At 35.3% G+C, this 21752-nt stretch overlaps 1 protein-coding gene across 2 annotated transcripts in view; it reads right to left on the bottom strand.

Annotated features, from left to right (window-relative positions):
- col15a1a (collagen, type XV, alpha 1a) overlaps positions 1-21752 on the bottom strand; it is a 121436-nt gene that overhangs the window by 31777 nt on the left and 67907 nt on the right. For both annotated transcript variants that reach the window (XM_049480444.1, XM_049480445.1), the window contains exons 5-23: positions 20818-20910; positions 19190-19325; positions 18003-18043; positions 17514-17708; positions 15758-15784; positions 13526-13588; positions 13044-13121; positions 12710-12766; positions 12386-12526; positions 7902-7955; positions 7740-7775; positions 6534-6665; positions 6050-6115; positions 5906-5941; positions 4928-4969; positions 2609-2671; positions 1137-1172; positions 935-1018; positions 628-684 (exon numbers count right to left, since the gene is read on the bottom strand). In XM_049480444.1, the coding sequence (XP_049336401.1) occupies positions 628-684; positions 935-1018; positions 1137-1172; positions 2609-2671; positions 4928-4969; positions 5906-5941; positions 6050-6115; positions 6534-6665; positions 7740-7775; positions 7902-7955; positions 12386-12526; positions 12710-12766; positions 13044-13121; positions 13526-13588; positions 15758-15784; positions 17514-17708; positions 18003-18043; positions 19190-19325; positions 20818-20910 (1437 nt within the window). The remainder of the gene's footprint in view (positions 1-627; positions 685-934; positions 1019-1136; positions 1173-2608; positions 2672-4927; positions 4970-5905; positions 5942-6049; positions 6116-6533; positions 6666-7739; positions 7776-7901; positions 7956-12385; positions 12527-12709; positions 12767-13043; positions 13122-13525; positions 13589-15757; positions 15785-17513; positions 17709-18002; positions 18044-19189; positions 19326-20817; positions 20911-21752) is intronic.

The following is a 21752-nucleotide window of genomic DNA, read 5'->3' as shown; positions in this document are numbered from 1 at the left end:
CAGTGGTTCTTAAGCTTTTCCTGTCGTAAATTTGGACACAAGGGATTAAAAAGTTTAACTTTGGTGAAATAACATCAAGATCGGAAAATACCATTCACCTTTATTTCAGGTATTTCTGTTGCGTAAATAAGCAAAAAAGCAATGCCAGATCTATTTTGGCCTTTGCAACATTTGTGACTAGATTGCGTAGTGAGTGTGTACTCATTTTAATATAACAATAACTGTAAAACTGTCAAATTCTGTGTATTTGCAGGTTTTATACTACCTCAATCAAGTTATGTTCAATGTTCAGATTAGATCTGCCTTTTTTTTGCCTAAAGTAATATCAAAAAGCCCAGTTTACTTAGAAACAATGTGGTGAAGAATAGCAGAATGCTGGTTCATTACAGAATCAGCTATTTTTCTTTTTGTTCCAGTTAAATACTGTATCTCTATTCTTACTCAAACATAAAAGTAGAGTTTGTCTACCTCTCTGTCACACACTTTAAGAAAAGCTGTTGTATTATAATGTATGAAACATCAACAGACCTGTTTTTTATTATTTATTACTATTGCACCATACCACACATATCATCATAAGCCAAAAATTGAATAATCTAAAAATTATTGTGAAATAACTTTACTCACCACTGGTTCATAAATCCCTGAGAAGTTGTAGACGCCATCAGTGTCATTCAGCATTAACTAAAAATCACACACAAAAAATAAGTACATGTAGTTTAGGCAGCATTTATGTGTACTTAACGCTCAGTACAATTGTGTTAATTCAACTGCATGCATTCTATCTTGTAATAAATAACGAAAAAGCAAGAAAAACAGCTACATTTACTGTGTCCACTACAGTGGAAATAGGAAATTTATGCAGAAAATAATATCTTTCCGAGGTCCAACTTTTACAATCCTACTAGAAACAGGTTAAAATGGTCTCACTCACATCCTGGAGGTTAATGACAGGTCCTGGTGGTCCGGGTGGCCCTGGTGGGCCAGGAAGACTAAGCCCATCCTGACCTCTCTCTCCCTATACACATATAATACAAACACACACATACATACATACTCAGCATTACGTTACCAGTTCTCAACAACAGCAATCTGCAGTAATATCCAAACGTCAGTGTCAGAATTCATGTACACACCTTCTCTCCCATATCACCTTTCTCTCCTCTCTCTCCCTGAAGACGATAAAAAAAACTAGAGTCAGGTAAATATTTGAATATTTGCTTCAGTATATCAGTGTAACAGTGGAAAAGCAGGTTAAAATATCCCACAGGTTAAAAAGATGAAGATGAAGAACACTAAAATGTGCATTCCACACCACACTCCAGCATGGTCATTTCTTATTTCTGCATTTTTCATGAGAGCTGACCTCAGGACATATATAAAAAAAAAAAAAAAATTGAAATAAAAATGAAATAAAATTAAAATAAAAAAAAAGATAACATTTTCAACTTTGTGGAACTTTCACACTATTGGGTCTAGAAACTGGGTCTTATTTCCTGTGCAAGACATGTCATGATGCTCATTGCTATATTGCACCCCATGTAGAGTTTATTTTCATGCCTTGTGTCTGCATTGCTTAAAAAGCAACAACAGCTGTGAATAATATATCTAGGCAGATGGGTGTGGTGGTCTTGAAATAAGTTGTGATTTCAGGTAAATTTCTAACATATTGCTTCCTTGTGCCGCTGTCTGAACACAGCGCATGCATACACGCACACATAGACACGCAGCAGTACACAAATGCATACTGTGTACCTGTTTTATGCTTTTAAACAGAATAAACAAGCGTGAACAAGCAGGCCAGTTTACTCTTTTAAGAAGTGTTGGGCATATCCACGTAGCTGCGCCCCTGAAATAGCAATGCGCCAAAGTCAGAGTGCATCTGGCTCTTAAAGGGAATGGCAAGTGACATGCTGATTGGTTTATTGCACGTTACGCCCAAAAACACACCCATGATTAATTAAGAGAATTAGTATATGCCATTTGTCCATTTTGAGATGCACAAGGCATACTTTTCCCATTGTTACGATAGCAAAGTTACAGTGACATGCCCTCAAGCAAGCTTCACAGTGCGCGATTGTCGGCTTACCTAAATATCACTAAAATAGGGTCTCATAAAAAAAAGCGGCATTCTTTTTAAAAACTTTATGTATGCTTTTGTCGTCTGTAAAATCTGATCTCTTTGTGGACTTTGGGTTAAATTCTGGTGACATCCTCATAAAGATTCTTTAAATTATCTACTGTGACCCTTTAAGCACTCCGAAAACATGACACCCCAACATTTTACGATCATGCAGTTAAAAGATACAGTATGTGATACATAAAAGAGAACACATTAAAGGCTTTTAAACTCTTTGATTTAAGGGTTTAAAGCAGGGGTCATCACTCATATCCACAAAAGGCCGGCGAGGTTGCTGCTGGCTTTCATTCCAACAAAGCTCGAGCTCACCTCATATAACAAATCACCTGTTTGTAGACTGAGAGCACCTGATAAAACAAGTGGAATCAGGTGTGCTTTAGTATGTGCAGGATTAAAACCTGCAGCCTCGCCTCCCCTTTCTCAACTAGAGCGGTGACCCCTGCTTTAAATGATTCAAGAAATACTGACATTTCTTCCAGGAAGCCCAGGTGGTCCAGGTAACCCATCCGGTCCTTGAGGTCCAGGCTCCCCCTAGAGGAGGGAATGAAGATGGTATATTAGAGGAGAGCAGATAAAAAATATACATCATGAGCTATTCTAATCTGGGGTAGTTATGATGTGGTATAAAAGAGAATGCACAATGTATACAATCACTCTGAAAATAGCATTGTATGTGTAGATTTGTCCAAAATCGTCCAATCAAAACTGAAATATTTGAACTGAAATATTTCAGTTTGTTGTTGTAATTGTTTACATTAAAAAAATATCTCTGTGCTAAATTATAGCAAAGCTGATTAAGGCAGTATTTTGCAGAGACTGGTATGTATTGCATTCCTCGGTATCCCCCTACTGTCAAAGAACAAAGTGTAATTTCTCCATTGACCTTCCTCTAAAGGACATGCTTTTCTGGACAAGCTGAGAGATATAAAACCAGCATTAAAAGCAAAAGAAGCAAGTGGATTCACACTGTAAAGCAGGGCTGGTGTGATGCTATTTAATGCTGTTTTCTCTGCAAAATGTGCCGAGAATCAGATCTGGAAATTAACCAGTGTTGTTCTTTAATTGAATCGTTCACCATTCTACTCGACTTGATTCAGGTTCACCCATGTCCAGGTTTATTTAAAAAATGATTACTTTTTAGAAGGTAGCACTGGAAATGGGAATGCAACAGATTTTAAAAAGTCTTAACATAAAATAATGAAGAGAATATGATGAAAAAATGCTTTGAGCCCTTCTCAATCACATGTGAAACATATTTATGAATCACTGCAGGACCAACCATCTCAGTAAACTTGTCTTATTACTATCCTCTTATTTTTAGAAAGCAGTACTGCTGTCTGTGTTCTGGTCACTAAATATTTAAAACAATAAAAAGAGCACAAACAGCAATAATTGTTAATAATCCCCTGCTGTAAAGCAATGTAACAGGATGTTACAAAAATATAAAGATAATATAAGATAAGATAATCCTTTATTAATTCCACAATGGGGAAATTTGCAATGTTATAGCAGCACAGATGAAAGGACAGAGAAGCAGGTCAGGAAAATATATAAAGAAATAATAATAAATCTCTCTTTATATATATACATATATATTCAAAAGATTACAGAAAATATATACATCTAGTGCAGCTAAGATAAGGTCAGAGGAGATATGATTATGGTAGGTTGTGACCAGTATTATTGCAAAAGAATAACAGTGAATAAATAGCAAATAATTAGTAGATGAAAAGGTGAGAAATACTGAGAAATAAGTAAAGCTAAATATTTCACAGTAAAACTGTTTTACACAGCATTACACAATTATCATGAGCGATTTCTTGCCTGCTTCACCAAAGTTACATAGTGGAATAGCAGCATGCCGAGCCTGAAGTGTTAATAACAGAGCTGTCATTCTCGCTAATACAGTCAGTAAAGCATCAACATTAAGATTAAAATACCATGTAATGTTGCTTTAAGAGCTTTTCAGCTAAATATATTGTATTACAGTTGCTTTAAAAAACAAAAGCCTAAAGCAATATACACTGGACTCAATGTACCTACTAATCTCATTTTAAACCAGTTTAATTCATATACATTCAGCTATGTATACTGTGCTCCCTAGACTACAGTGGGAGAGTGAGTAATGTAAAATATATGAAGGAAGATTTAAGAGGGTGAGTTCCATTGACCTCGGCAGATGTGTTGTGGAAGGATTATTTGCTAAATTAAGTCCTAATGGGAAGCAAATGGGCGGGAACAGCAGGCTTCCTCTGGCAACCAGAAACGGGAAACCGTGGGCCTCATTCATCAAAAATGATCAAACGCAAGCATATTATAGGCTTAAACATGAAGAGGAGATGAATGAAAAGCTGTGCAAATGGTGACGCTCTTGTGATCTGAATGCAAAAACGCGAAGGCAGGTGTACTGTTTATCATACTGATACAGTATAGCCATTTATGGAAATTTACTGCAAATGTATCATCTGCATATACACACAAGTGTATAATGATACATTATCACACTGAAACAGCCAGTAAATCCCATCCCTATTACATGTGCATAACTGAGAATCAGAAAACCTTTTCTGACTGTATTTACACATAGTGGTGTATTAATAAACACATCAAAATCAGAATGCATATTTAAATATCTATAAAATATACACACATACAACCTACTTATTTTGTTGTTGAATAAACTCAAATCTATTGCTTGTTACCATTTTTTTTTTACAGATTTTACACTGAATAAAGTACTTTACAGTGTATGAACATTATGTCTAGATTAATAAGACAGAGACCTACCTTTACTGAGGCACCAGGAGGACCATCCGCACCATCTTTACCCTAAATCAAGTCCAATATGACATTCAGATTAATTATAAAGATAAAAAAACACTTTTTTCTTTTCTGATAACAAATTTGTACTTAACAGTCTTAAATATACTCCAATATCAATACTGTACTATAAATATAAGCAACATCATCAGTGACCCCTCACATCCTCACTATCATCTGTTTTCCCTGCTGGCTTCTGGAAAAAGATACAGGAGTATGCAGTGTAGGACCACCAGGATCTGTAACAGTTTTTCCCCCCCAAGCTATTAGACTGTTAAACTCCTAAAACATTGGTCAATTTAAGGAAACTCTGTCATATGCTAAACTAGTTATTTACTTTTTCACACTTTACATATTTCTAACTGCACTTTATTTATAAATATTTATGATTCTATCATAGAGGTGTGTATATTTTTGCAGATGTACACTGTGTCTCTATGTGATATATCTATACTTAATATTTATGCTGCTAAATTTTCTTATATCTTTGTATTTTACTTACATGCTAAATTTATTTATTTTTCTCTCTGTTTTTTAATTTTTTTTTTTTTGAGCCAATGCAACGAAATTTCGTTCTGCGTACAGGAGTGTATTAAGAATGACAATAAAGGAAGTCTAAGTCTAAGTCTAAGTAATATTTATTATCTAAAAAAGAACTTTAAGGTATTTTAAATAGATATTTTCTTATGATGTAAGCAAGAACAGATGCTATGATGTCATTATGTCATCTTAAATGTTTAAAATACTTTAAAAAAACTTATGAATATAGTGTGTATACTCTTTATACTGATTCTTTGGTATTAAAGGTAACATACTGTATTTGTTCAATTGTTGCTTGTGAACATATGTTTTTTTGGTGAATTATTTTAAATACACAGAACCATAGGCATATTAAACATAATAACTGTGCCAAAAATATATTAAATCATTAAAAATGTGCAATACCTGTGGTCCTCTGGGGCCAGGTAGGCCTGGAAGACCCTGCAATAAATATGAAATACAACTTCAGGTATAATTTGTTTTAGAAAAAAAACAAAATATCTTTAAAAATGCCAAATAACTAAGAAAAAAATAAAAGAGTGTACTTACAGGTGGCCCTTTAGGGAGCATGGGCCTGAAACCACTGCCTGCACCCAGTCCTGAGCCTTCAGAATCCTACAGAATCACACACACACACACACACACACACAAATGCATAAAATTGTGTTTTAATACTTTGTAGTCAGCTATAATGTGATGATAAATCATTGGATATAATTATGGGGCAAAGTTAGATTTAATTTTAAGATTGTTTGTGTCATCATCCCAAAAATTGTTTCCTGTAGATTTTTTTTCTATGTTCAAACGATGGAGATAAATGTAACACAGGATGATGAATGAGCTGTCCTGCCTGATGAATGTTTAGTTTTTGAAGTGCCTGCTTTTGTTTGGCCACATTGGCAGAACTCTTATAAATAAACACAATGAAAAGAAGTGCAATAGTAGCAGCCTCTAGTGGATCCTGCAGGCAATACAGATTACATCCAATAAGCATTCCTGCTAAATTCTAACTCCTTCAGAGTCTGAAACTTACCAGGGCATCAAAACTGAAGCGTGCTGGTGGGCCTGGAGGCCCAGGTGGTCCTGGAAGACCTGGCTGCCCCTTCGGACCTTCTGGTCCTACAGGTCCTGGAAGTCCTGGGACACCTGGCTGGCCTGGATCACCCTGTGATAGAAATAGAACGAAAACTTTGTATTTCCTATAAAGCAAATTCAGAATATGCAACACTGGACAAATTGATTACTGATTATACTCTATTCCAATAGTACCTAAATTATCTTTAAAGTAGAGCTGGGCAATCCAGTAAATACATAAATAAAAACGATAAATGCGCTTTATCACAGTTTTCTGATATAAAGCTGTGGAAAAAAATATGAGACCAGATGGATGATCACAGCCATCAAACAAAGCTGAACTGCTTGATTTTTTGCACCAGGAGTGGCAAGTTATCCAAAAGCAGTGTGTAAGACTGGTGGAGGAGAACATGCCAAGACAACTGTGATTAAAAACCAGGGTTATAATATAGATTTCTGAACTCTTAAAACTTTATGAATATGAACTTGCTTTCTTTGCATTATTTGAGGTCTGAAAGCTCTGCATCTTTTTTGTTCTTTCAGCCATTTCTCATTTTCTGAAAATAAATGCTCTAGATGACAATATTATTATTTGGAATTTGGGAGAATAGTTGTCTGTAGTTTATAGAATAAAACAACAATGTTCATTTTATTCAAACATCTACCTATAAATAGAAAAATCAGAGAAACTGATTCAGAAACTGAAGTGGTCTTATTTTTTTCCAGAGCTGTAGATGTAAGACATATAGATAAACCTGGATTTAAATATGTTTTTGTTATATGAATAAACTCATATTTCATGTAATACATACAGTAACTCTTCTCATTTAATATTTCTTTTTTTTATTATTTTCCACATTGTAGATTAATACTAAAGACATCAAAACTATAAAGGAATGCATATTAAATTATGAAGTAAACAAAAAGTGTTAAACAAGCCAAAATATGTGGTCCCACTTTATAATAAGTGTATCTAATAACTGTGTAGTTACATATTAACAACCTGATAATAACAGTGTTACACTGTTTGTAAAGAAATGTGCAGTTGGTCTCTGAGCACTGGTAATATCATTGTTATGCTCAGAACAGTACATGTGCCTAACATTTACAAAATGTATTATTGCCCAGCTCTACTATGAAGAATGCATGCAGTGATTCAGATTACCTTTGACCCTGCCAGTCCAGGCAACCCTGCTTCACCCTGTCAAAAAATTAAACAATAAAAACACAATGATGCTGAGTTTTTTCCTGTGAATATAAAAATAAAGCAGAACAATTCATAACTAATATGAATTCCTAAAATATTTAACCATAATGTGCAAATTACCTTCTCTCCCTTCAATCCCTCTTGTCCTGGTTGACCATCCCTGCCATTAATACCCTATAAAATCATCATAAGAACATCATCAATACCACCATTCAGCCAATCACAAAGCTCTGACCTTCACAGCTGTCCTATATTTAATTATACTGTATGCTTTAGCTTGACTTGTCACATTTCTATCACACTATTTAGACGTGAGTATCACTCCACTGTCATATCTACTATATTTATTCACACATTTGGTCACTAAGCACTAACTGAACAATGATCTGAAGGAATATGGAGACAGGGTGTCAAGAATCATCTTCATTTACACAGCCAGTGATGTGCAGGTGTTATAGGTACCTGAATGTTATTTACATTAGGTGTTTATATACACTAATATTAGAACTACCTTGAACAGCATTATGAATAGCACTATGAACAGCACTTCACAACACATTTCATGTGTTATGATTCAATAAATCCAGTAATATTTGTAGCTATTATCCAATAACTGGTTTAGTTAATCAGAGCTTCATTAAGTTAAATAAAAAAAAATCTGCTGGTAAATGTGTCCTTTTAACAGGTTCAAAAGAACTGTTAGAATGATACAAACTACATTTTTGCACTGTGCTAATGTTTATTTGTATTTATTATGATAGTATAATATAAAATATAATACATATAATAACATATATAATTCTATATACAATTAGCTTTAGCACAAACCTTCAGCACTGATATTCCATGTAATTATACAGCTGAATAAAACATTTACTTTACCAAAGAAAATTTATAGTTAAAAAGCAGAAAATACAGTTGTAGAACAAGTCTATTTGGATTTGTGTAGCTTAACACAACACAAATGCAATACAGACTCAAATGGAGGTTCAGAATATATCAGAATATTCTTATTTTCATTTATAAAAGCCACAAGAGCGTAAGGTTAATTTAACCCTTTAAAGAAAAACCTTCATATGTTGCCTTCAGGACATGTATTTACCGTGTGTTTCTGCTTAATTAATTAAAATATCCAAATCCATAGCTGTAAAATTCATTAGTCATTACAACTGCCTCCTGAGATAACACTTTTTAATCAGTTGACACTCTCAACTCTCTCTCAATCTCATGCCTTATATTTTAATCTATATTATGCGCACTTTATCACTACCTATAGATAAATGTATCAGTTCATGTCCAGGCAGCCAGTGAGTTTAGTCCTTAAAGGGTTAATGTGTGTTTCATCATGGATGAAATGGGTTTTGCTTCTTTTCATGTTCTTTTCTTGTTTCCAGTGTGATCGAGCAGTTAGTTGAAGCTTCAGTGGAACTCTTAAAGGTGTTGATAAAAGGCAGCTTCCCCTCAACGACACACTGATGTTCATGTTCCTTGAGACAAGTTTGCTTTCTGTGAAATCAGCTCAAACACACACACACACACACACACACACTTTTTTTTTCACAGACAGGTTGATCTTTTGATCAGCCTCCTCGCCGCTCCTTCAGCTGACAGGTTTACAGTAGATTCAGCTCTCTGTAGCCAAACATACATCTGATAAGCTTATACTGGATTAACTCAGTATCTGATTGGCTGGAGACAAAAACACTCTCCCCTTTCCACTCCCTCTCATGAGAGATAAAACATTTGGGAACATTTACTTTGATCTGTTCTGTTTTAACACTTGCAAAATATTAATATGCACATTTTTAATATGTAGCAGACTGTGAAGCACTTGTGATAACAGTTTCAGTGACACAGTAATCCCAGAATAAACACAACACAGCTATTCTCTCTCTAATCTGACTTTAAAAGAACTGCAGGAATGAATAGCAAATTAATCTGCTGTGAACCAGTCTCACGTCATCTGAATACACACGTTCTGACAGACGTTCTGGCAGCAAGACTGCATGTTCTTCAGCCCACTCTGGCAAAAATCCAAACACGGTTTTAGGCATCAATCTGACAGCCTGGAACATGAAGGGGTCCTGTACCAGAATTTGGTTTCAAGATGTTGAAACTGTGTGCATATTTATAGGCCAGTTACTGCTAGTGTGCATTTAGTACAAAATATACGACTACATATATGAGGTTTCACTCGGCCACGTTCACAAACTTCAGCACTAGGTCATTAAAAAGACATAGAGCTGTTTGTGGAAACTACAAACCATTTTGCTTAAAAATTCACTTTTTCAAGACAATTATTAAGACTTTTTCAAGACTATAATAAAACATTCTGAAAAGACATATATGTAAGGACTTATGTGTGCCATAACTCATTGTCCACAATAATATCATAAAAAAAAAACTCATCATTGAAAAAAACTCACATATCATTGAAACCGGTATATATTGTATTTGTTTTTTTAACGTTTACTATATTTACTTTTAATTATTTGTTTGCAGTTTATATGCATGCACTAAATAGGCTACACTTTAGTTTTGTGGTAGATTTTTTAAAGGTTTAACTTTAACTGGTTGGTCCATTATAGACTGAGGTCTAAACTCTCAGCTGAATGTAATGATACTTAATGGAATCTAACCCTACACCTAACCCTAATACTAACCTTTACCCTAACCATTAATCAACCTTAAACCCTAACCCAGACCTTACCGTTAGCCTGAAAGTTTAATCTAACTCTTAGAGGTTAAGATTAGGGTATAAGGTTAGGGTTAAGGTTAGGGATAAAGTTATATTCAATTAATTAATTAGATATATTATTCAAACCTACACAAGGCATTAAAATGGACAATCCAAGTTAACTGTTTTTTTGCAAATTATTTGCTGTCACCTTGTTAGTTTTGGTATTTTTTTTTCTTGTTACTCATATTTTTTATTAAATAATTTAACATTTATTTTGTTGCAGAAATATGACCAATATTGTTTCAATAAATTCTAGAATATTATTTTGGGCCCATATCGGCCACTTCTAAATGTGGAAAGAACTTCTAAATGTGTTTTTCTCCTTTTTAAAAAGACTGTTCTGTTCAACTGTAACTTTTAAGCAAAATTAAAAAAAGTTTCTACAAACAGCTCAAACTGATGTTTTTTTTTTTTGTCTTTTTAACGATATAGTGCAGAAGGGGCACAAGTTACCCCAAATGCTGTTAACAAGGAAGACTACACTTATACCCCATTCACCCATACACAAACATAGTAATGCAGAATAATCTGGACACTAGCCAGAGGGGCTACCTTCACTTTATGCTGTCAGAGCATTTTATATATTTTTTTATATAATTCTTTTAGATATTTTCACTGTTGTTCTTTCTATGTATGTGTTGTACGTGCTTATTATTTTTTTTAATTACAACTTATTTTATAACCATGAATAAACTCCTCTATAAACTATTTGTAAACCATTTATAAAGGAGCCTAATTTTAAGTTGTACCTGAATTTCTCATCAGGATATTGCAATAAATTGAAATAAACTGTGAACAATCATAAATACTGAAAACACATGAACTATTTGATTAACTTTCCTAAAGCCCTAAAATGTCCCCCTATTTTTCGAGAAGCTATAACTTTTACACTTCTACACTTCCTCCATACAAAAGTAATAAAAAAATCAGTCTTATTCATAATTTCTACTAATCCATTTGATTGACACCACACATACGCGCACACACACTCGCTCACATAAGCAGCAGATAAAAGCAAAAGCAGTTAGTCAACCAGAGGCCAGAAGCCAAAGGCTGAGGGTTACTGTAAGCTGCACGCGGGTGGAACATGTTGAGGGGAAATCCTGCCTTTTCTGGCCGGCGGCTTTAATTTAGCAGCCAGGACCAGACGCTATACCTCAACTAGGTCCAGCTCTGAGGCAAGCAGCTCAAATGCAGACCCAGCCTCAATTCCAGACTCAACATCAAATGCAGAACCAGCATCAAATCCAGAACCACTAAACCAGTCCTCAATTACCTGAAACACAGCACGGATCAGCTGAGACAGACAGCCATGAAGTGGCTTCTTTAAAATACTGCAATGCAATGTGTGAATTTGATATGCAATCGGCCATGATGCAGCAACTGGCTGTGCCACCTATACTGACTATATTGTGAACCCAATTAATACATAATCAATGGTATATTTGTTTTAAGATAAGCTTAAAACAATAGCTTGCTAATAAATCATATCTACAAGCCATGCGTGGTAATGTAATTTAGTTTACTGGAGCTAAAGCCCATCATTAGTACAGTAAAAACCGCAGGGCTAAATAATCACACATTTGCCTGAAATGGTCTTATGTAAACAATCTCAAACAGATGTGCTGATTGTAAATGTTCATTACTTAATAGCTAAATTGGCCAATTATTGCTGCAGTGCAAAACTAAAGCAGCAGTCTCTGGCTTTTATCTTTGACTTATCTCAATTATATTTGATATAATGAGAAATCTGTCTCAAAAGTTATTTTTTTTTTCCAGGGAATCACTTAAATATGCATTGCAGCTAATTTGATGTACAGTAAATGTAATACATTTTGAGCATCACAGTAGAACAAATACTCACTGGGATTCCAGGTTTACCCATCTCTCCATCCTTCCCATCTTTCCCAGGTGCTCCTGGAGGCCCTGTTGGTCCTTGAGAGAGACCTGCGGAGGAGCCAGGAGGGCCAGGCTGCCCCGGAGGCCCTGGAGGACCCGGTGGACCCTGGTGAAGACGCACAAAAGCCAAAACATATTCAACGACTATTCAAAAGACCTAAAAGTATAATAGTTTTCTGATGTGTTTATACATTATATCTTAATATCAGTTGAAACAATTTGGGATTAACTAAAACAACTTATTGTCATGTCATGTGATGAACAAATGTTTGTAGATGAAGAAACTCACCCTGATGACTTCAGTATCGCTGTCAAAGTCCTCAAATCCAGAGCCATCAATGGCATCCTGCACAGGGTGTTATAAGCATATGGATGAGCTTACCTTAAGACATATTATACCAATATGTGTAATGTTCATTAAAAATGTGTAACCTGATAAAAATCAATTCTCTGATTGATTGATAACACTATAAAAGTTAACATTGAATTTTACCCACTGACTGTACCCGTGATGTGGAAGAAAGTACAATTTAGTGTTTTTCTCTATCTAGTGGAAGACCAAAGTCCTTTGGATGTCTGCAGACCTGCCTGACAACTGATTTGAGAAAATATCAAGAACATACCACGTATGGAATCCTCCCTGATCGTCCTGGTGGTCCTGGAGGCCCAGGTGGTCCAGGTTGACCAACTCCAGCATCACCCTGAAAACAAAAAAATGATCTATTATCAGTAACAATTATAAAAACATGGTGTAATTTAATATTAGTACATTTTTGTTTGCACATCATTAAAACAAGCTGAGAACAAACAAGCAATATTCAACAGAAAATAGCAATTATTCAACATTACTTTGATGAAAAGAACAAGAGGAGATATTTTCTTTGACTAACTGAATGTTAATTAAACCTAATCATAATCATCTTTTAGATAACTAATTATCATTGTTAATCATGCAGTTGTGTAAATATACGGTATAGATAGACCTGCAAAACAACAATAGTATCAGTCAATACTTCATAAAGGTTTAAGCGGTTAAGCTTTTCCTACAATAAAAAAAAAACATTATCTAGTAAATCTACACAGTGCATTGTGCAATTTTTATTACCTTTTCCCCTTTGAGTCCTGGATCACCTGGAAGGCCTGGAAAACCTGGAGTTCCAGTTTCACCCTATAGGAGAAAGTAATGTACTGTAAATATGCTTTAATATAATGGCCATGGCAGCGCATCTTGAAACAGTATGAGGACGAGCATTGTCCTGTTGGAATAGCGCAGCAGAGTGTGCATTTAGAAAAGGTGGTTACAGGACCTCATTAACACAGCATTGAGCTGGCAACATACAGCTCTGGAAAAAATATAATTTATAGGTTATTTATAGGTATATGTTTAAGTAAAATAAACATTGTTGTTTTATTCTATAAACTACTGACATTTCTCCCAAATTCTAAATTAAAATATTGTCATTTAGAGCATTTATTTGCAGAAAATGAGAAAAATGCTGAAATAACACACTTGAAATATCACACCAAATTGAAAACCTCAGGAATATAGAGGTTAAGAATATAGAGGGGAAGATGGATGATCACAAGCCATCAAACCAAGCTGAACTGCTTGAATTTTTGCATCAGGAGTGGCATAAAATTATCCAAAAGCAGTGTGTAAGACTGGTGGAGGAGAACATGCCAAGATGCATGAAAACTGTGATTAAAAAACACGGTTATTCCCTCCATATTAATTCCTGAACTCTTAAAACTTTATGAATATGAACTTGTTTTCTTTGCATTATTTGAGGTCTAAAGGCTCTGCATCTTTTTATTATTTTAGCCATTTTTCATTTCTCATATCTCATTTTCTGCTAATAAAAGCTCTAAATGACAAAATTTTGGGTTTGGAATTTGGGAGATATGTCAGTAGTTTATAGAATGACAGTGTTTGTTGTACTTAAACGTATATCTATAAATAAACTATGAATTGTTTTTTTTTCCAGAGATGTATGTTGCAAGCCCAATGTTATGTTAAATTCTCATTTATCTGCAGCTGGTTTATTTAAAAAAAAAAGAGTAACTAAACTGGTATTGACTTGTTCAATTTTACACAGTTTACCAAAAATAAGTAAAAGCATCTAAGCCTAAAGGGAGCACAGCAGTCACATGCACGCACGCACACACGTCCGCATACACGCACACATGCACCCCATATGTAAGAATTGAACCCCTCATTGTGAAAGGCTAGGGAAACAGGTCACGGTGCTGGATTTGGTTTAATCAGGATCACAGGTGTGGAGGCAGGTGCTGCTATTATTCCACAATCAAACCTACAGGCAGATGAAAGGCTCTGAGACCACCACTGAAGCCTCGCCTCGCCTTGCCTCGCTCCTCCACGTCCGCCGCTGGGTCACACTCTACATTTCAATCAAGCAGCCATGCCTAACAAATAATAGAGCTGCATCCACAGCTATTTTGCTCTGCCTCACAAAGCATTTCCATCCAGTTTCACTTGATGTTTTGGCTTAGACGTCCGCTCTGCTGAACACGTGTGGAGCACTCTGCAGTTCCAGTTGGTTTGGACAGTAATTGGTGTAGTATGAGAAAACAATGACCTCAAAAAATATGTGCTTATTTGATGGCATACAGAGTAAAACATATAAAAAGTGTGTTCCCACTGAGAATAATAATGTTGGCATTCAAATATATTTGGTGAATGTAGTTAAGAAATGTTAAACCTCCTCATTCACAGCCAGGGGACCAGTTCGATTCTAAGCATGAACACATCTACATACAGCTCTGGAAAAAAATTAAGAAACCACTTCCCTTACTGAATCAGTTTCTCTGATTTTGCTATTTATAGGTATATGTTTAAGTAAAATTAACATTGTTGTTTTATTCTGTAAACTACGGACAACATTTCTCCCAAATTCCAAATAAAATTATTGTCATTTAGAGCATTTCTTTGCAGAAAATGAGAAATGGCTGAAATAACAAAAAAAAAAATGCAGAGCAGACCTCAAATAATGCAAAGAAAACCAGTTTTAAGAGTTCGGAAAATAATATTTGGTGGAATAACCCTGGTTTTTAATCACAGTTTTCATGCATCTTGGCATGTTCTCCTCCACCAGTCTTACACACTGCTTTTGGATAACTTTATGCCACTCCTGGTGCAAAAATTCAAGCAGTTCAGTTTGGTTTTATGGCTCTAATCATCCATCTTCCTCTTTATTATATTCCAGAGCTTTTAATTTGGTAAAATCAAAGAAACTAATTTTAAGAGGTATCTTATTTTTTTCCAGAGCTGTATAAACATGTGTGATCACATGAGAAAAGTATATTAGATTATACTCACTTGTGCTCCATCATTTCCACGGCTGCCCTGAAAAACAAAAGATTTTTCAGGTTAAGTATACTGAATTATATTACATAGGCTAAATAACTATGCCACTTTTTTGAAGATTTAAAAAACTGAGGCAAACTCACATTGAACTAGAAGAATTTTTTTTCTGTCATTTTCTGAAAATATATCCCAAATCTGGCTGTTATTTTTAACACATGCAAAGCTAAACTGGACCAGACAACATTTAAGTATGGAGGCCCACCAAAGTAAACATGACTCATGTGTTTATGCTACCACTTTACATGTGAATTTAAAAAAGAATTAACTAAAAAAGAAACATTTAATTTCGGGGATTAATCAGGCCATAAAATCTTTGAAAAAACAATACTGTTAAAAAGAAGTCATAACATAAATATATAAATAAGAAGCCAATACTTATCTATAGAGTTAAACCTCACATTAAGTACATTTAGCTTTATCTAGGCAGATCTCAGATCTATACATTATTATTAGTATTACCTGGAAGTGTGTGAAAACTTAAATAAACCAATAAATTGATTAATGTATATAACTTACTTAATTTAGCATGCTAATGTTTCTGTCCTCCACAAGGGGGAACTACTAGGTTGCAAGTATTTTCTTTTTTGTAAGACACTCAAATTAATAGGATCTCCTGAACACATGCTTGCATTTAATTCATATATGCATATACAGGTATAAAAAAAACTTTTTTGTTTCTATTGTCTTTCTAAGACTTTTCTACAGGGATTAGACAAGCTGTGTATCAGATACAACTTCCAGTAGCTGAATACCTTCATTAGAAAGTGTGTCCTCGAACATTTGGACATACAGGGGTAATTTTTCAAACAGGGATTAACTAGAGTTTTAAATTGAAATTTTCCACTGAATGGAAAATACAGTCTGTGACTAGGCTTATTTCCTCTCTAAGAAACAAGTTTATTGTGTATTGCACTGCAACGGCATCTTATGATGAGGTAAGGCTTCATATGCTGATCCTATACTAAAATTTGAATAAATAGAAATGTGATACTGTAAATTTGCTGTCTGTTTATACAAACAGGTGCAAGAGAGCATATACTGTATGCTAATCATGCCTCCAAATGTCTCCATGTTTCAACTTAAAGTAATTGAGTAACACCATGAAATAACGTTTGCACAGCTGCCAACAAATTCTTCCCAAGAACAAAACAGTGAAACTAAACCCGGTCTCACATAACGAAGCAATACAGGAATAGCAAACCCACTATTAAACAATTAAAGTCAAAGATCGACATTACAAGCTAATGACAAGCTCTTAAATGAGATTTGTGTCCTCTGATGTACAAACAACAAAACAAAGCAGGCTTAATCCTCACATGACCCTCAAACCAGCAGACTGCTGAAAAACAAAGTTTGTTGATGGCTGAGCCGCCAAATGAGCCGTGTGTGTTGAGCGCAGAAGAAGAGATGTGTGTTCTGAATTGAGAAAAAAGGGTTTAATCATCTGCCAGAGACCCTAGTGAGGATGGTGACAAGCTGAGCAGAACCAGTCAGATGTGGTGCAGCATGACGACAGTGCTAAGACACTGTGGTCAGATACAAGAGAGCATTATTTCAGCAGCTCTGATTTACTGCTTATTGACTCCTTTATGTGAACACAGCACTCCATCACAATAAGGTTATATAACAGGCATCAGTTTATTATTATTATTCTGCAGGCTACTTAATATTTAATAACTATTTAATCCCTAAAAGGGGAAAAACTTACAGGTAGGCCATCTTTCCCTGGAGTGCCGGGAGGTCCTGGTGGGCCCTTTGCTCCTGGCGTTCCAAACCATTCGGCGTTGTCTCCTCTTGGACCTGATGGACTAGATGTGCCTGGAAGTCCTGGAGCTCCAGGAGGTCCAGGATCTCCTCGTTCTCCTTTCTCTCCTTTGTGTCCTGGCACCATTAAGGGGTACTCCTGATCATGAGCAAATGCAGAACAAAATAATGTGCAGGAAAATATATATAGAAAATATACAGCAAACATTTAATTCATTATACTGGTTTAATTTTATTTTCTACAATACTGATATATTTATAATATGTACTGAAAATGGGATGGATTCTTAGTTCATTGTTTGACTTGAAACAATAACTAAATGCTTAAACAGTTCTAAATTGATTATATAGCTTATATTCTGCATAAAACAAAAATAATTGAAAGCTAAATGCATGTAATCTCATTTTTTAATAAAAGAGTGTTCCTCCTTACGTCTCCTTTTTGATAAACTGCTTCTTCCATCTTGGTTGGTTCTGTTTGTAAAAAAAAAAAGAAAAATACAGTTATCATTTCAACACAACTGATGAGAAAACACTATACCAAGTCGTAGAACAAGAACTACTGTTGTGTCCCATAACTTTTGCCATGTCCTCTGGAATCTGAAGTATGCTTCTATTACATATTTCTAGTACACACACAACACTGTTGTTCGAGGAATGTTAAATGTCCGCACAACTTCAGGAACGGTGTCTTTCATCCATTTGGTACCCACTATCAGACCACACTTAAACTCAGGGCATTCTGACCAGTGTTCTGTCTTACTCACAAGTTCACACCTCATAACTCTCAATAATTCTCAAACCATCCCTCAAGGGACACAACTTTGGCATGTCACTGATTCACACAAATAGGAAATTAAGTGTCTGGAAGTGGTTAATAGTCCAATAAGTTTATGTAAGTTCACGTTAATTTTATTTCTGTCCATTTTTTAAGTTATTAAAAAGAAATGCACAGAGTAAAAATCTACTAATTAAAGAAGCAATCCAACCAGAGAAAAAGAAAACATCTTATATCTGATGGTAAAAGGAATGTTTTATTAAATTAACTATTTTTGGGGAGTGGATCTTTAAGGGAAACATTCTGGAATGTGTTTCTTAGATTCCTAGAAATATTCCTGGATATCTGGCAGCCATTAATATAATGCCAGTAATGTGCCATAATAATAATATATACAGTACAGTACAATATAGTACCATTAAATTCTTCTCTTTACATATCGCAGTTTAGAAAATTGGGTTCATAGAACAGGAACAGCACCCTAATGGACCAGAGATGTTGCTTAAGTGCTAATCAAGGGGCCCCTTAGCCACCACTGAGCCAACAGTGCACTAAAATAAGTGAATAGAAATAGGAAAATAAAATCCTAATACACAAAGGTAGTGTGAGTGTGTGTTCAGAAGGACCAGAAAGTGTATCTGTAGAGCGTCACAATTCTAAATAAATAAATAAATCCACAGATGTGTCAGCACTGCCTCTACTGGGCAAATAAAGAACCTTTCTCATTTAACAGTTAGAATGATCTAATCTGTTCACCATTTGTTTAAGCCTCTTTTTTAATCACCCAGACTATTGTAGAATATTTCAACACCTGTACAAACCATAAACATATGCAAACTCACTTTTCTCATTGATGACCTCAATCTCTTGTCCAGAGGACCCCTCCTCCTCCAGGTCCTCATCATCAGATGGAGCTACAGCGGATGCTTCAGTAGGGGGCGCTCTGACAGGAATGGTCTCATCTTCCTCCTCTTCCTGCTGTAGAAAGGAAAGGATGAAACTCAGTAAAAGCCCACTTTCAGCCTCAATCAAGACAAACAGTTAATAGTTTAATAGTAATTATATGCTGGTAATATATAATGTTAATATCGTTGCTGTCCAATGCAAAACAAATATATACATTTTTTACTTGATTTTTAGATTCTACGTAATTTGAACACATAAACTGACCCTTACTTTGTGTGAAAATTTCTGGACCAAGAATGGACCAATAGAAGTTCTCCAAAATTAACTTTTATCAATAGTTAAGAAGGTTTTATATTTCTTTTGTAAAGTTGCTGTTTTGAGGATACATATTGTTTTATTGGACAGCAACAATATACACTAAAATGGATTTAATGCATTAAGCATAGTCTTGGATACTAAGCTCTACTACTAACACTGTTTTATTTTTCAAAATCCAATTCAGTCTAGACATACAAATTAATCTAAAAATATTTAAAATATGTCATCATTTTAAAACTTCACCTACAAATCTACCTTAAGGACTGCATATAAATCCTACAAGTTAACCCTTAGGTGAGCTAAACTTATAATATTTATAATATAGACATAATATAGTATTAGAATACTATATACTTAGACCCTCCTAATCCCCCTGTAATTTATTCATACTCAGGGTGTATTACCCTTCAGATCTGGGGCCAGGCCTCTTTCTAAGATGTTCTAACTGTGTTGTATCCTGGTCTGACCTTCATTAGGCCACACAGCAAGACACCAGAACCACACAGGAGCATAACCACTGAAGATAGGGCAAAGAATTCCCAATATCTAGGTTATAAACATGCGTGTGTGTTCAGGGGAGGAGACAGGATGTAGGAAGGAGGTGTGTGTGTGTGTGTCTGTGTGTGTGTGTCTGTGTGTGTGCCTGTTGCTAGTCAAACTGCTGTTTGAAGTGGATCAGATCTTGACATCAAAGTCAATCTGCTGAAGGTCAAATGTAAGAAAATAAATATTTCCAAGAGAATTTTGCTAATAGAGAAGCACATACTGGCGAAATGCCAACGTTATCGAGATGTTTGGGCTTCCAGGATGCCTTCAAAGACTTTCACATCAGAGTCATTCAAGGACGAGGCGGATTCTGAGGTCAGGACACTGATAGTGAGTAAATTCTGTGTTCTTATCTGTAAAAGCAGACTGTGGAGCCATTAAGAAATGCAGAACGTCTTGAAACGTCTCAGAGTGCCAAAAAGACTCCTTTCAGCCAGGGAAATGTTTTCCTTGTTTTCCTCTGGCCGTGTGAGAGCTGGCACACTCACAAACATTTCAGCAAGACACACTGAGTTCTGTATGTGTGTGTGTGTGTGTCCAGGCCCACAGTGACTGTCTGTTCGGGTTGTAAGACGGAACTGTTTAAATGTTATGATGTCTCTGCAATTTTGTGGCCAAGACGTCTGAGCTTAGATATGTGAGCGTGGGAGTCTGTGAGCGTGTGTGTGTGTGTGTTTGTGTATGAGTATGTGTTGCTGACCAGGGGGAATTTTCTCTCTTCTACTACTTTCTTCACTTCGTCCATCGTCTCTGTGTCATCATATACGTCATCCCCACTGCCGTACCCAGATGCCTGTAACATACACAGTATTATATACAGTATTTTAGGGTTGAGTTTCCTAGTTGGGAATGCGCGTGGTAATCATCCAACATCCTGACCTCACTATCACTGCTGAAGCTGAATGTAATTAAATTTTCACATCATTTCTCCAAAATCTAGTATAAAAGACTTCACTGTAGAGCAGAGACTTAATAAACTCGTTATTATGATGTATAAAAATGAGCAATCTATTACATGGAGTTAAGCATGATAAATAGACCAATTTGTTTGTATTGACTGTCACTGTGAGTGTCACATACAGCTCTGTAAAAAAATAAGAGACCACTTAAAAATGATGAATTTCTGTGATTTTACCAAATTGAAAAGCTCTGGAATATAATCAAGAGGAAGATGGATGATCACAAGCCATCAAACCACCAAGCTGAACTGCTTGAATTTGTGCACCAGGAGTGGCATAAAATTATCCAATAGCAGTGTGTAAGACTGGTGGAGGAGAACATGCCAAAATGCATGAAAACTGTGATTAAAAACCAGGGTTAGCTCTGCATCTTTTTTGTTATTTCAGCCATTTCTCATTTTCGCCAAATAAATGTTTTAAATGACAATATTTTTATTTTTATTGTTGTCTGTAGTTTATAGAATAAAACAATGTTCATTTTACTCCAACATATACCTATAAATAGCCAAATAAGAGAAACTGATTCAGAAACTAAAGTGCTCTATTCTATTTTTTTCCAGAGCTGTATGTAGTTTGGGCACCTCTGGTCAAATTACAGATTTTGTTGATTTTCTAAATAAAATCATTGTTCACAATAAACAGCAGAAGTGTGTCTCTGTTGCAGATAAATATATTT

Source organism: Astyanax mexicanus, chromosome 6 (assembly GCF_023375975.1).
Source record: "Astyanax mexicanus isolate ESR-SI-001 chromosome 6, AstMex3_surface, whole genome shotgun sequence".
NCBI lineage: Eukaryota > Metazoa > Chordata > Actinopteri > Characiformes > Acestrorhamphidae > Astyanax > Astyanax mexicanus.
The sequence above is the reverse complement of the archived record's forward strand: the minus strand, read 5'-3'. Positions and strand labels throughout refer to the sequence as shown.